Source organism: Pelophylax lessonae (genome assembly GCF_965119305.1).
Source record: "Pelophylax lessonae genome assembly, chromosome: 1".
NCBI classification, from domain to species: Eukaryota; Metazoa; Chordata; class Amphibia; order Anura; family Ranidae; genus Pelophylax; species Pelophylax lessonae.
The window spans coordinates 622,933,758-622,949,891 of record NC_138768.1 but is presented as its reverse complement, the minus strand read 5'-3'; the positions used below and the strand labels follow the sequence as shown (position 1 = coordinate 622,949,891).

At 46.7% G+C, this 16,134-nt stretch overlaps 1 protein-coding gene across 1 annotated transcript in view; it reads right to left on the bottom strand.

Moving 5' to 3' along the window:
* METTL14 (methyltransferase 14, N6-adenosine-methyltransferase non-catalytic subunit) overlaps positions 1–8,921 on the bottom strand; it is a 68,831-nt gene extending 59,910 nt beyond the window's left edge. The window contains exon 1 of the mRNA XM_082272852.1: positions 8,827–8,921. Within this exon, the coding sequence (XP_082128978.1) occupies positions 8,827–8,892 (66 nt within the window). The 5' untranslated portion in view covers positions 8,893–8,921. The remainder of the gene's footprint in view (positions 1–8,826) is intronic.
* Between the last annotated feature and the right edge of the window lie 7,213 nt (positions 8,922–16,134).

Here is a 16,134-nt window from a genome sequence, read left to right as displayed (position 1 = left end):
CAATAGTGTGCATTGCACAGCGATCATGGGTTTAAATCATGTAGTAAGGAGGCAACATATCGCCTCCTCACCACCTGTCAAACACACTTGGATCACTTTTCAGAGGATCGGCAGTGCACTTGTGAATGAGCCCCTATTTGTATTTGGCAGCGGAATCCTTAGGGCTCATTTACGAGTAAAGTTGGAGAGTATTAAACCCCTGTGGTTAAGGCACAATTTTGCGGCCCCCCAATCCATACCCCCTTTTAGCTGCTGAGGCAGCAGCCAAAAGGTGTATACATGCCACAGCAGGAATTAAGCCCCCTGCTGCTTCTGGTGGGTTCTACCGCCTGCCAATCGTGACCCATTCAAGTAAATGGGGCCACTCTGCAAATGCCTGCAACTGCATTCTTCTGTAGGGTCCAAGAGGTTAAAGAAGGTGGTGAGAAAGCAACAACGCCATAGACTTCTATTATATCCTACAGGTGTTGTGCGCTTTCTGAAAACACACCAAAAGTCCTGTATTTAGCAGTTTTGGTGTGCTTTCAAAAAGTACAACAAACTTGAAGGATATAATAGAAGTCTATTGCCAAGCGCAGCAAACCCACACGAAAGCTGCAGGTACACTGCACTGCACCCGTGGTGTGTGTAAACCACAGCACATCAGTGTGAAAGCAGCCCTATACCAACATGCCCAGTGTATTGCTTTACACCGACCCGAAGATCTCTTCTTTCCTTCTGCTGGCACCATTCTGGAGACTAGGGATTGACCGATTATCGGCAAAGCCGATATATTGAGGGCATATCTGCACTTTCCCCGATATATCGGAATCAGCCACCAAGGTGACCGATATTGCCGATATTTCGGGAAAGTGCTTATACCTGAGTGATGCCTGTAGCTATAGGCAGCACCCTGGTACCAGCGTCCATAGCAGACGGTCAGTTGTCTTGTAATGATAACAGATGCAGCTTAGAAGCCGCCCGGCTGTCATTACAAGGAGCGGGAGGGAACATCCCACCGGGAGACCCAGGCAACCAGCCTACACAGCCACGGAAGACCCGATCAAAGCCACATTCGGCTCTGATCGGGTCTCCATGCAAAAACCCGGAAGTAAAGTCATGACATCACTTTCGGGTATTGGCGCTAGATTAAAAAAACGACAGCATTCAAAACAGCCAAACTTGCCGTTTTGAATGCTTTTAAGTGCTGAGGAGGGATTAGGGGTATTTTAGACCCCCCCCCCCCCATATATCTGCCAACATATCGGTAACGAAAAACCGAAATCGGTCGATCACTACTAGAGACTGCTAGCCGAAATAAGAGGTGGAGTGCAGTTGGTGTCACTCCGCATGGAATCGGCTTACGTGGCTCTTGCTCGCTACTACAGCTCCAACTTTACAAGTAGTCCCTCTGCATTGCACTGTTCCCTTGGTCTTGAATGACGGGTCAGCAAGCCCAGACCGCGATCTACAGGTTGCATCTAGTGCAAGGGCCAAGGGATCCCTGGATTTGGTCACAAACCTGTATAGTTTCTTGTTAAAACATAGTAGGAAAATGAGGGCCACAAGTACTAAGACATTGGCGGAACGCAGTCCCTTAAAACATGTAGAAACGTATAAAATAATTTTTCCCATGGGACTTTAGTGATTTGCGCCAACTAACGTTGATAACATTTCTTAAAAAGTACAAAATGTATTACATATTAAGGTTAAAGTTAAAACTAGACTTATTGGACAATACATAGGTCTTTAAAGAGGTTATAAACACATAAAAAATATATTTTTTTCAACCTGAAAGAGAAACACATAATGAGCTAGTATGCATCTCATACTAGCTCATGATGAAATACTTACCTTAGAACGAGCCCCCGCCGTGCCGCGCGCTTACCTGTATGATGGGCGACATGTTCAGTCGCCCGTCTTCCCGGGATCGCGGCAGCCGGCCATCTGATTGGCCGGAGCCGCGGTGACGCCACTCCCGCGCACTCGCGCTGTAGCCAACGGTCACGGCACGGGGCTCTGAAGGAACGGCACGGGGCTCTGAAGGAACGGCACCAGCGGCCATTCCTGCAGAGCGCATGCGCCAGTGATGTCACTGGCTGCATGTAAGGTAAAAATCTCCTAAACGGTACATGTTTAGGAGATATTTACAGTACCTATAGGTAAGCCTCATCATAGGCTTACCTATAGGTAAAAGTTGCAGAAGAGGGTTTACTTCCTCTTTAATAAAATGAACTAAATAGATATATGTTGACATAAATTAGTTGGATGCATTAGTTAGATCCAATGTTGCCAATATACTCAAAGTGAGTGTATTGGTAACATTGTATACAATTACATTATTTTGAAACGCGTTGTCCTAGCAACCACAATTGTGGGCATCAGCCTCGGGTTCTCTCGCTTCTCCTTGCCTTCACTAGTGGTTTCCGAAAGCTTCTCTCTACATCATTGTGTACGGCACCGGCTGGTCTGGGCACAAGCGCACTCCAGCCTTCGAGGCGGATGTTGGAGAACCCCCGAAGTCACCGCCTGCAGACTGGGGAGAGGGCTGTTGATGGTGTGTGGCGGAAAAAGGAGAGGGTCGCCGATGTACTGTGATGAATCCAATGTGTGTAATGTTGACTTCCCAAATGCGAGTTTGTACACAGTCAGCTTTTTTTCCTTTTAATAAACAGTATTATGCTAGGGCGGTCTTGCGCTCTATTTCTTTCTTTTCCCCTTTTGTACAGCTAATCATCCGTCACCCAGTGAAGACTAAGGTGAGCTGCAACGCCCTATCATTGGAAGTTCCATTTTTTAAAAGACCATCATCCGGGGAAGATGTTAGTTTAGGATCAGCGCATGAACTAGTAAATTGTGTTAAGTGTTTGAATCTTTAAAATGTTAGCAGACAAAACTGTAGCTGAGGAGTCTTTCAGCAGCAGGCTGCCTAGATATCCTGAAAAATGGTTGTCCTACAATCTTAGCAGGACTAGGAGAGGCGCGAGGAGCAAGCATCTTTGTGAAGACCCTTGGTGTGGAAGAGAGTGCAAAAAGTAGGTCAATAAATTAAAAGTGTCACAGGTCCCGCCTGACGCGGCGTTTCATCCAATAGCAGACTTCTTCCGAGGCGTGAAGAGGTGAGACGCCTCGGAAGAAGTCTGCTATTGGACAAAACGCCACGTCAGGCGGGACCTGTGACGTAGGGCGTCACCACACTAAAGAAGCAGCGGTCATCTTGTTGGCTGGGAACCGATCAATACAGATAAACAAGGAGAGTATTAATCAGAGAAGCAGCCAAGAGGCCCATGGTAACTCTGGAGGAGCTGCAGAGATCCTCAGCTCAGGTGGGAGAATCTGTCCACAGGACAATTATTAGTCATGCACTACGCAAATCTGGCTTTTATGGAAGAGGGGCAAGAAGAAAGCCATAAGAAGTCCCGTTTGCAGTTTGCGAGAATCCATGTGGGGGAAACCGCAAACATGTGGAAGAAAGTGATCTGCTCATATGAGACCAAAATTTAACTTTTTGGCTTAAAAGCAAAATGCTATATGTGGCAGAAAACTAACACTGCACGTCACCCTGAATTTACCATCCCCACTGTGAAACATGGTGGTGGTAGCATCATTTTGTGGGGATGCTTTTCTTCAGCAGGGACAGGGAAGCTGGTTAGAGTTGATGGGAAGATGGATGGAGCCAAATACAAGGCAATCTTAAAATAAAACCTGTTACTCTGCAAAAGACTTGAGACTGGGGTGGAGGTTCACCTTCCAGCAGGATGACCCTAAACATACAGACAGAGCTACAATGGAATGGTTAGAGCAAAGCATATTCATGTGTTAGAATGGCCCAGACAAAGTCCAGACCTAAATCCAATTGAGAATATGTAGCAAGACTTGAAAATTGCTTCTCATATACGTTCTACAACCAATCTGACAGAGCTTGAGCTATTTTGCAAAGAAGAATGGGCAAAAATGTCACTCTCTAGATGTGCAAAGCTGGTAGAGACATCCCCAAAAAGACTTGCAGTTGTAATTGCAGTGAAAGATAGTTCTACAAAAGCATTGACTCGGGGGGGCTGAATACAAATGCACACCACATTTTTCACGTTTGTAAAGATTTTGAAAACCATTGATCATTTTTCATTCCACTTCACAACTATGTGCCACTTTGTGTTGGTCTATCAGATAAAATCCCAATAAAATACAATTATGTTTTTGGTTGTAACATGACAAAATGTGGAAAACGTCAAAAGGGTATTACTACTGCGACCAAATCAACAGCTTGAAGACACTTTCTTCCATTGCTCCTTTGTCCTCTTCTGATGCTCATATGTCCATTGTAGGCACTTTTGGCTATGGACATAGGTCAACATGGGCACCCCAAATCCAGTCTGCAACAGCACAGGCCCATACACAACAAACTGCAAAGCACTGGATGCACCGACACCTTTCTATCAGAACCAGCATTCACTTTTTTTAGCAATATAAACTACAGTAGCTCTTCAATTAAACCAGTCAGTGGTCATATGTGTGGGACGATCGCTGTTGGGTGCATGCAGGACTGACACGTGCGTTCACCTTTGCACCTGAGCACCAGGACACTTTATTATTTTTTTTATACAATTATTTATTTTTACACTGTCGCTTTAAATTTTTTATTTTTTTTTTCATTACTTTTAATGTGATCAAATACCCCTTATGACAACAATAGGCATGTGACAGGTACTCTTTATGGAGAGATCTGGGGTCTATAAGACCTCAGATACCTCTTCTGCCCTTGAAAACATCTTATCACACCAAGACCAGTGTGATTAAATGCTTTTCATTTTTAAAATTGGTGCCATTTATATCCAGGGAAACTGGAAGTGATGTCAGGTCATCGCTTCCAGACCCCTATATCATAGAGATGAAAAGCAGTTCCGGTCTTTGTTCGTCTCTATGATCAGCCGGCAGAAGCGCCGGCTGGTCATTTGGGTGTCCCGCTGGGACAGGAGAGCCCGATGAAGCTGTGGAAAGTGGTGAGGGTGTGGTGAATATCCCCTCCGCTAGTTAGCCACTAGGATTGCTTGTACAAGAGAGCTTACCATCCGCTCCAAACAAACAGTACCAGGGTGATGCCTGCCAGGCGTCATCCCGGTATAACGTTATGATGTCCAGCGTTGTACTGGTACATCGCTGGACATCAAGTGGTTGAAGCAGTTCTAAAGGCTTAAAGCAGAGTTTCAGTCTCTGAAGCGAAAAATTAAAGTCAAAAGCTACAAAAACTGTAGCTGTTGACTTTTTAATAAGCAGACACTCACCTGTCCCACGATCCAGCAGTGTTCTCACCCCAGTTGTGTCTTCCCTCGCCGGTGTCTTCACTTTGGGCACCCGGCTGTAACAGCTTGCAGCTTCACAGCCGGGTGCCCACTGCGCATGCGCGAGTGGCCCTGCGCTCTGTGACTGGTCCCGAAGTCTTCCGGGACCGATCATGTGTCTGAGACGACCTCGGGAGCATGAGGTGAGCAGGATCTCCCCAACTCCTCCTCAAATGCTCAATTCCATAAACAGGAACTGGGGAGAAGGCCTTAAAGCAGGACTTCCCCTTTTGGGTGGCGCTTTGCTTTAAGGTTTTTTTTTTACCCCAAATGATTTGCTGCATTAGGGTAAAAAAACCTTCTGTGACTAGGATCCCCCAGCCTGCAAATACTTACCTGACCCCAATATATTTCCACTACTGTGCCCAAGAGCAGCAGGTCTTTCAACTCTCTCTCCTCTCACAGGGCAGAGAAGCAGCAGTTGGAGCAATTGGCTGTGATGAGGGACTGGAGGGCGGGGCCAAGCAGTGCTTTGTTTTTCAATGGTTGCAGGCAGTGCAGCTCGGGATCAATCTTGCAGGGGTGCTCCCATAAGGATCGGCTTCCTTTTGCAGCACTTGATGAAAAGGGGAAGCCAGGAGTACCAGCAGAAGAGGAGGATCTGGGCTGTTCTGTGCAAAACCATTACACAGTGCAGGCAAGTATGACATGTTTGTTATTAAAAAAAAAAAAAGGTAAGTTTTAGAATCTCTTTAACCACCTCAATACTGGGCACTTAAACCCCCTTCCTTCCCAGACCAATTTTCAGCTTTTAGCGCTGTTGCATTTTGAATGACAATTGCGCGGTCATGCAACACTGCACCTAAACCAAATTTGTGTCATTTTTTCCCCACAAATAGAGCTTTCTTTTGGTGGTATTTGATCACCGCAAGGTTTTTTCTTTTTTGGCGCACAAATAAAAAAAAAGACGGAAAAGTTTGAAAAAAAAAAAAAAGTTTTTTTGTTTAGGTTATAAAATTGTGTATATAGATACGTTTTTTCCTGCACTGATGAGCACTGATGACGCTGCACTGACAGGCACTGATGAGGAGACACTGATGGGGTGGCACTGATATGCAGCACTGATGGGCACTGATAGGTAGCACTGATATGCAGCACTGATGGGCACTGATATGCAGCACTGATATGCAGCGCTGATGGGCACTGATGTACACTGATAGGCAGCACTGGTGGGCAATAATGGGCACTGGTGGGCGGCACTGATAGATGGCAATAATGGGCACTGGCGGGCAGCACTGATAGATGGCATTAGTGGGCAGCACTGATAGGGAGGGCACCACTGGCAGGCTCTCTGAGCCCTGTTTGCCATACCTGGTGGTCATGGGTGGGCATCCCTGGTGGCTCTAGTGGCACCCCCCCTCCCAGGGCTGCACTGGTAATCAATGTTCTGATTACCAGTACAGACCCCCCTGTGATCAGTGAGTAATTAGAAATGCTCACTGATCCCCCCAGCTGCAGTATGGATCCTCTCTTCTTCTCCTCCTGACAGGATCTGTCAGCAGGAGAAGAGATCGAAGCCGTTACAACAGCTGTGTTTACCTTACATGACAGCTGTGATTGGACACAGCCGTCATGTGATCAGGAGGGCCAATCACAGGGCCCTCCTGCCGCATCTTGTTGCTCTGTGTCCGAGGGACACAGGCACATCGAGATCGCGCCGCTGCGCATGCCCGCGGCGGCGTGATCTCGCTCCTTCTGAAGGATGTTCCGGAACGTCCGATCAGAAGGGCGAGATTCCCACCTGGCCGTATATGTACAGTGGCTGGGTGGGAGGTGGTTAAAGGAGTTGTAAAGTCAGAAGGTTTTTTTTTTTAATCTTCATGCACTCTATGCATGAAGATAAAAAGCCCTCTGTATGCAGCAGCCCCCCTAACACTTACCTGAGGTCCCGCTCTATCCAGCGATGTCCACGACAGTCTCAAACATCCGAGATTCTCCCTCCTGCCATTGGCTGCCGCTGCTGTTAATCAAAGTCAGCTAGCCAATAAGTGGAGAGAGGTTGGGCTCCGTGTTTGAATGGATACAGGGAACTGTGACTCAGCTCGGGTCCCCTCATAGCAAGCTGCTTGGGTGGGAGGGAGGGGCCCGAGAAGAGGAGGATCTGGGCTGCTCTGTGCAAATCCACTGCATAGAGCAGGTAAGTATAACAAATTAGATTTTAGTATCACTTTAAAGGCCCCTACACACGATAAGAAAATCGGAAGTAAAATTTCATCCAACGAACCATCTGCCAATTTTCTGGTTGTTAGTATGGTGATTTCGACAGCCGATTACGAATTGTCAGACAAAAACTGGATGTGCAGGCTATAAAATTTTTATCGTACGTGAACACAACATTCGATTTTCGTTTAATTAGTACAGTTTTCGTCCGAAAAAAATCGTAAGCGCAAGACTAGGCATGTGCAGAAACCAAAGAACACATACAAAACAATTCAACACATGACATCACTTCTGAAGTTGAATTCTGTCATATGGGAATTTTCGTATGTAAGTAACCTCTTCACTTTCCATATCCGACTAGCATGCAACAAAAAACAGACGACAGATCGTCCGATAATCTGATCATGTGTACGAGGACTAAGGGCTCTTTCACACGGGCGGTCCGATCAGATCCGCCTGTCAGTTTTTTTAGGCAGATCTGATCGGATCCTCCATGCAGCTCTATGGGGCAGCGGATGTCAGCGGAGACACCTCCGCTGACACCTGCTGCCATCCGTATCCGATCCTGTCTGTGAAATCCGGACGGATGGAAACCCTATTTTTTCATCCGTTCAGGGATCGGATGAAAGTGGACAGGCGGTCCGTTCTCATCCGATTCCCCATAGAGAGCAGCGGGAGCTGTGACACCTCCCTCTCCGCACTGCAAACGGAGATGGAGCGGTCATCCGCATCCGCCGGCTCAGCGGGGATCGGCGGATCGATCCCTGCTGAGTAGCACGGAACTGCCTACGGAGGCGGGCCGTGTGAAAGAGCCCTAACTGATACACTGTATTGGCTAAGTATAACATGTTTGTTATTTTTAATAGGAAAAAAAATGAGACTTTACAATCACTTTAAGGCCCCTTTCACACTTGTGCAACTTCAAAGCCCCACGACTTTACTGTAATTTTGCTGCGACTTTGTTGCCGCGACTTTGATGCGAGTTTGACTGGGCTTGAATTGTCTTTTCCTCAAAACGCATCAAAATCATGCCAAAGTAGTGCAGGGACTACTTTGAAGTCAGTGTGCCTTCAAGTCGCACAAATATGAATGGGACTCATTGGAAATAATGGAGAAGGACTTGTCATGCGATTTTGCAGTCCCAAAAGGCTTTATCCAGGGCCTAGAAGATAATGAAGCCATAGATAGTAAGACACCCCTGTGCAGGTATCCTCAGTGTGTATGATAGTAGACAGAATGAAGCCTTGTACTCTGTGCACTCCTCTATCCTCATCCCCTGTCCACACATGTACCGATCTCCCTCCATCCATCCATACTCAATCCCCGATCATAAACACGGACACACTACCTGCTGGGCCAGCAACTTCCGGCGCAGCTTCTGCCTGGCTCGGATCTCTTGCAGCCGGCTATTCATCGCCTTTCAACACCAGGTTCGGCTTCACCAGTCAAAACCAGGTTCGACTTCATCAGCTTCTTAGCTTCCCTCTGTGCAGTCTGATGGCGTCAGTCGACAAGAGTACGAAGAGAAGCTGGAACGGCCATTTTACACGAGGGCAAGTCTTTGCTTTCCTCTCAAGGCTGTGTTATTTTACTATCATTCATTAGTAGTCATGCACTGCGTGTTCCTAAATTCGGCGTGACATAAAATAAATGTCAATAGCAGAGCAATTTACGGACGCTTGTAGAGTCTGCCCTTTACGAAAATGGCGGAATTGGTAAGTGACGCCATCATTAGGCGCGGTGTTTTTGTTTCAGTACGCTAATAGTCACAGAGATGGAGCAGAGGAGCCTAGCTCGCTTTCAACACGTTAGGAAAGCGGCAATAACAAAGGCCACTGACTCTCTGCTCAACCCAACCTGACCAGCAAGAAGCCTGGCCTTGTGTCCCTGGGACAGTCCTATGCCTTGTGACATTGTTGGCAGGTTCACCTAGTGTGTTCATAATCTATTAGGCCTCATTCACCCTACCAATGCATTTATAGGACATTTCTAAACTAGGGTTGCCACATCATTCCTTTAAAGAGGAAGTAAACCCCCCTCTGCAACTTTTACCTATAGGTAAGCCTATGATAAGGCTTTCCTATAGTTACTGTAAATATCTCCTAAACATGTACCGTTTAGGAGATATTTACCTTACATGCAGCCAGTGATGTCACTGGCGCATGCGCTCTGAAGGAACGGCCGCTGGTGCTGTTCCTTCAGAGCCCCGTGCCATGACTGTCGGCTCCCGTTTTGGGAGTGACGTCACCGTGGCTCCGGCCAATCAGATGGTCGGAAGACGGGCGACTGAACATGTCGCCCGTCATAGAGGTAAGCGGGCGGCACGGCGGGGGCTCGTTCTAAGGTAAGTATTTCATAATGAGCTAGTATGCTATGTATACTAGCTCATTATGTGTTTCTCTTTCAGGTTGAAAAAAAATAATAATTGGGGGGGTTTACAACCTCTTTAACCACTTCTGGACTGGTGTTCCGTGAAAATTCCCTACCCTTGTCACTTTCGGTGAGGGTACGTCATTCATCAGCTGAGCCGCTTCCCAGTGCGCATGCTCACAGCTGCGGAGGATAGGGAATTTTCACGGGGTAGTGTTTTTTAACGTTACAGGGCGTCATTCATCAGCTGTTGCCGCGCGTCCCACTGCACATGCCCAACCACTAAATTAAATCATCTTGGCTCCAACCCGTGAGACTTCCCTGATCTTGGCTCCAGGAAAATGTTTTAAATTTTCATAGACCCCGCCGCTTTAACATTTTCCTGGAGCCGAGATAATTTGGGACGCCGCACCTGCTGATGAATGACGCGCGCCCGAAGGGAAGTCTCAGGGTTTGAGCCGAGATTTAATTTAGTGGCTGGCCATGCGCAGTGGGACGCGCGGCAACAGCTGATGAATGACGCCCTGTAACGTTAAAAAACACTACTCCGTGAAAATTCCCTACCCTCCGCAGCCTTGAGCATGCGCACTGGGAAGCGGCTCAGCTGATGAATGACGTACCCTCACCGGAAGTGACAAGGGTAGGGAATTTTCACGGGGTAGGATTTTTTAACGTTTCACCGGCCTTTTTATGAAACTTGTTATTTACAAGGTAAAATCATTTTTTTTTGCTAGAAAATCACTTAGAACCCCCAAATGTTATATTTTTATTTTTTAGCAGAGACCCTAGAGAATAAAATGGAGATTGTTGCAATAATTTTTTTTATCACACCGTATTTGCGCAGCGTTCTTACAAACGCATTTGTTTTAGGAAAAAAAATCACTTTTTTTTAATTACAAAATAAGAAAACAGTAAAGTTAGCCCAATTTTTTTTTCTATAATGTGAAAGATAATGTTACGCCGAGTAAATAGATACCAAACATGTCATGCTTCAAAATTGCGCACTCAGGCCAATTTGTATTCTGCTACATATTTTTGGTAAAAATTGCAATAAGCGTATTTTGATTGGTTTGTGCAAAAGTTATCGCGTCTAAAAACTAGGGGAAAGATTTGTCATTTTTATTTATTTATTTATTTATTTTTTACCATAAATGGCGGCGATCTGCAACATTGCGGCGGACAGATCCGACCCCTAACTTGACATTTTTAACACTTTTGGGGGGGACCAGTGACATTACTACAGTAATCAGTGCTAAAAATATGCACTGTTACTGTAATAATGACATAGGCAGAGAAGGGGTTAATCTAGTGGGTGATCAAAGGGTTAATTGTGAGCCTTGGGGAGTGTTTTCTAACTGTATGGGGGAGGGACTTATGAAATTAACATAGAGACCTGTGATCCTATATAGGAGGATCACAGGTGCTCTGTTATCATTTCAGAGAGAACAACAGCTGACCGTCCCTCTCAACGGGGAGCGATCGCAGGTGCCCGGTGGCAATCATGGCCGCTAGTCCCATGGATCTGCATCCCCGCTACCTAGTGTGCGTTCGCCCTGCACCAGTCCCACGAGTGAGTGAGTTTAATTAATGTGTGTCCTGGTTTAAAGGGATGAGGTGGCAACCCTATTCTAAACACAAATAAAATCTACATCCAAGACTGGTCATTTGTACCTAGACATGGGTGACTGGACACTGGCAAACAGAACTGTTAGGACCCCCATATAAACCCTCCCACTGACAGTTATCCTCAGTTTTTTTGCTTGTGTCCTTCGGCCTCTTTCACACGGATGCCTCCGTGCAACGAATTCCGCATGCTCAGCAAGGGATCGCTCCACTGATTCCTGCTAAACAGGCAGATGACACCCACTCTCTTCTTTGGGGAAATCGGATGGAAACTAACCATCTGTCTGTTTTCATCTGATCCTATCCCATCTGCCAGATGGAAATTAGGACCACCATCCATCCAGATTTTGTGGGCTGGATCGGATAGTGGCGGATGTCAGCGGGCATGTGTCTTCTGACATCCGCCGTTCTACAGTGGAGACTGCTAGGTGCAATCAGGTCCTATATCAACCATCAAGGAGGCACAAAAAGTCAGTCAGCCTAGAAAGAGGTGGATATCATCCTGTGCTGGACAGAGAAGTTTGTGCCGTGCCTGACAGCAGTTTTTATTCCAGGAATAGAGAACCGGCAGGCAAATTTTCGGAGTCATCAACAGATGTTTCCGGGGGAATGGTCCTTACATCCCAAGATTTTTCAATCAATCTGCCTACGCTGGGGGGTCCCAGACGTAGATATGTTGGCATCCAGGTTCAACAACAAGTTGAAGAGATTTGTGTCCTGGATCAGGGATCCACTCGCAGTCGGAGTGGATGCTTTAGTGACTCCATGGAAAGAGGTATTCCTTGATTTATGCCTTTCCTCTGGTGCAGCTGTTCCCGCATCTTTTACGCAGGATCTAGCTAGAGGGGAAACCAGTAATCCTGGTAGCTCTGGCATGGCTGAGGAGGGTTTGGTATGCACAAATCCAAAGGTTGGCAGTGACAAGGTCTTGGACTCTTCCACTGTGTCCGGACCTACTCTCTTAAGGTCCAATATTCTACCCTGCTGTACAGTCTCTAAAGTTGACGGCTTGACTATTGAAGCCTTAATCTTGAAGGAGTGGGGTGTATCTGGCCCTGCAGTCTATACCCTGATAAATGCTGGGAAACCAGACTCTAGAAACATTTATTACAGGGTCTGGAAATCCTACATGACCTGGTGTGAAGCCAGGAAATGGAATCCCTGCAAATATGTCATTGGGAGAATTTTAGCTTTCCTTCAAGCAGAGGTAGATATGAAATTAGCCTTGAGCACTATTGAGGGGAAATTTCAGCCTTCTCGGTTTTCTTCCAAGAACCGATTGCTTCCCATTCGTTGGTTCAGACCTTTGTCTGGGGAATGTTACATTTGCTTCCACCTGTGAAGCCACAGTTTTACAAAAAACTGCATTTTGAGACCATGGGGCAGGTTTCCCTGGTTCTTCTGACCATGAAACTGGTCTTTTTGATTGCGATAACTTCAGCAAGAAGGGTATCGGAACTAGCAGCTCTTTCTTGTAAAGAGCCATTCTTGATTTTTCATCAGGATAGGGTGATTCTACGCCCACACCCAGGTTTGTTGCCCAAGGTGGTACCCCTGGGTAATAACCTGGTGAATCCAAAAAGAAATCGTAGACTTAGATGCTGCCAACCCCTTTCTGGGCCCTGGGTTATATAGCCACTAAAGGTGGCTATATAACCCATATGTTATGATTTATGGCCCTGTGTCCCATGATGTATTTCAAGAAATGGATTTTACAGTCTGTATTAAAAAAAAAAATTTTTTGTCTTACTGTAAAATCCTTTTCTCTGATGTTCATTGACGGACACAGCATCCACCCCTTTGTGGAGTTGGGTTATGTATTCTTCTGGCAATGAGTAAGCGACATCCCTAAGTCGTGAAACGCGTCTGCCTTTGTGTCCTGCATCCACAGTGTGTTGTTCCAGTTTGCCTATTTGTTTGATGTGGAATAAATTTTACTCCAATTTTTGATTTATATCGGAGTGCGGTCATCTCTTTTTTTGCTTCATTATGTATTCTTCTGACACTGCTTGTTACAAAACTGAGATCCTATAGCAGGAAGTGGGAGTATACCCCCTGGGACTCTCTAGGGGCATATCCGAGCTTTGTTAACTCTTTTCTGCCTAGTGTTCTACTCCTATGAAGAGCAGCATAACCCAACTGTGAATGAAGATATGAAGCTGTGTCCGTCAATGAACATCAGAGAAAAGGATTTTACGGTAAGACAAAAATCCAGTTTTTTTACTTAAAGGATAAGTTCACTTTTTAGAAAAAAAAAAAACATTAAATGCACATTTTTTTGCAGTGAAAAAAATGTGCATTTAATATTTTTTGGAGCCTGTAAAGCATTGCACCAGCGATCAGCAGATCCTGGTGCCATGCAGGTCTCCTGCAGATCTGTCACTGTATCTATGTGCTCGTACATCCTGTACGGACAAGCAGATACAATCTGACAGGAAGAATCAATGAACTACCACGGCATTCCACAGCGCCATGGTAGTTCATTGAGAACTACAAGCCGACAGCCGCAAAGAATGTCAGTGCTTGTAGTTCCTTCACACACACACAGCTGTGTAAAGAAATGACGCCAACACGTGGGCAGAGCCCAGCATGGCTGCGCTGTTTTTGAAAAGTGACAGCTAGTACAGAGAACTTCTCCCCGTACTGCTGCCGCAGGTAGTGCGGGGATCGGGCACTGGCTGCAGCATTGGGAACATGTTACATGTTTCACACTAAAAAAAAAAATGTTCCCAAAGGTGAAATTATCCTTTAACTTTTTTTTTTCATCACATAGGGGACAAAAATTCCCTCGTGATGATTTTTTTGGTGACAGGTTCTCTTTATTAAAACATACAGGGTCTAAACAACCCTGGATGTTTCCCCTGTGCTCCACTGAATGTAATGCAGCACAGATCGCACTGCATTACATTCTTTTGAAGGGAAACTGTCAACGGGGACCCGAAAGTGATGTCACCCATTGCGCTTCCGGGTCAGGAACGAGATGGGGAGAAGAGCAGACGAGATGGGGAGAAGAGCAGACGTGTGTCCGCTCCTCTTCTTTTCTTTCTTTCTTCCCTCTACCCTGTGTCGCCACTATTTCGGTCCCGGGCCACCAGATGGGCAAGTGAAGCCCGGAATACATAGCGCACGTGGGGGCACTTTACCCGCATGCGTGGAAGCAATCGGACAGCAGCGGAGCCGTCTGAATGCTTCCACCTGACAAGTTGGTAGAAAAAAATTACCTGCCCAGCGCCCAGAACTGCATTTCTGGGGCATTCGCTTTCACTAGTGGGTAATGGCGCCCTCTGCAGGAGTAAGCTAGGCAGTTAGAAATGTTAATAAAAAACGTTTCTATACTTAGACACACCTCTAGGGGGGCCGACCCAGCCATTATCCTGATCCAGTTACTACTTGTTTTATGCTGCCTAGCGTCAGGAGTAGGCTAGGTCTTCCCTGCTGGGACCTAGCGTCTCGATTTTCTTTATGTTTTTTTCTCAAATTATGTATTTTTCTTCTGAAAATAGGTTTTTATTTCTCTCACTATCACTAGTTAGTCAGGGCTTTTTTCCTGGAGGACTACAAGTGACTGCAGAGCTGGGCCTCGCACTGGGTAATATAGATCCTTATGGAGTCCCAGCCTGCCAACGAGCATCGCAGGTTACTGGTGCGCCCAGGCCTCGCAATGACAGTGCCCCTTGGAATGGGGACAAGCCTGCGGAGATGCATCTTTGCCGAGGGTGTCTCAACTCTGGAACGCCCGCGTGTTGCTAGCATCCCTCCTTGGCTTTCCTGGACTGGTGAGTACTGATACCCCCTTGTCCCTGGGACTAGGACACTTAGAAGGATTTGTGGGCCCACTCTTAGGGGATGGTAGGGCTGGTGGTCTATGTGGGATCCCCCTTCTGGCCGGCTTGGTGTATTTTCCCTTCCTCCCTGGCCCTGCTGTGGGCGCTGTGCAGGGTACTTGTGGTACCTGGGGGCGGTGGGGGGGCTCCATAGCTGTGAGGGGGTCTCCCTGGGGTCCCCTGTGGTGGCCAGACCGCATGTATATGCTTATCTTGGCGCAGTTTAGCGCAGCCGCCATTTTGGGTGAGGGCAGGTGGCTGAGCTCTGTGTGTGGGCAGCAGCCATTTTAAGACCTTGTCCTGGCGCCGATCAGGTGCCATCTTGGCTAAGGGCACATGCCTATTAAGGGCAAGCGGCCATCTTGCCGACTACTTTTTACATTGAGTTTCATTAGGCACCATTTTATTGTGGCTCAGGGGCTAGGCCTCTAGGGGCGTGAGGTCACTTCCTCCTTTCCTTCCATTTTCTCACAGAGCAGCATGTGACAGTTACTGACACTGTAAGGGGGATTTTTATTAATGCCAAGGGCATTTTTCTGCCAAAACTGTTGTTTCTTGTGGATTTTGCATTATCTGAAGGGGCTCTTTCAAATAGTGCAGGCTGTGGTGGGGTTCCGCGGGAACCGCTGATTTAAAGGGCCAGCGTTCTATTAATTTTATATTGGCATTTCTGGACTCCCAGGCTTACAATTTCCCTGCAGGCCTGGTGGGGGCTTCGGGTATTCCCGAAACCTCTTCCATGGCCTCATCTGCTGCTCTTGCTTTTGGGTTCCGAAGTGCCCAGGCATCAGGTCATGTTTTTTCCTGCCCTGAGGAGTTTCACACGAACGACCAGTGGC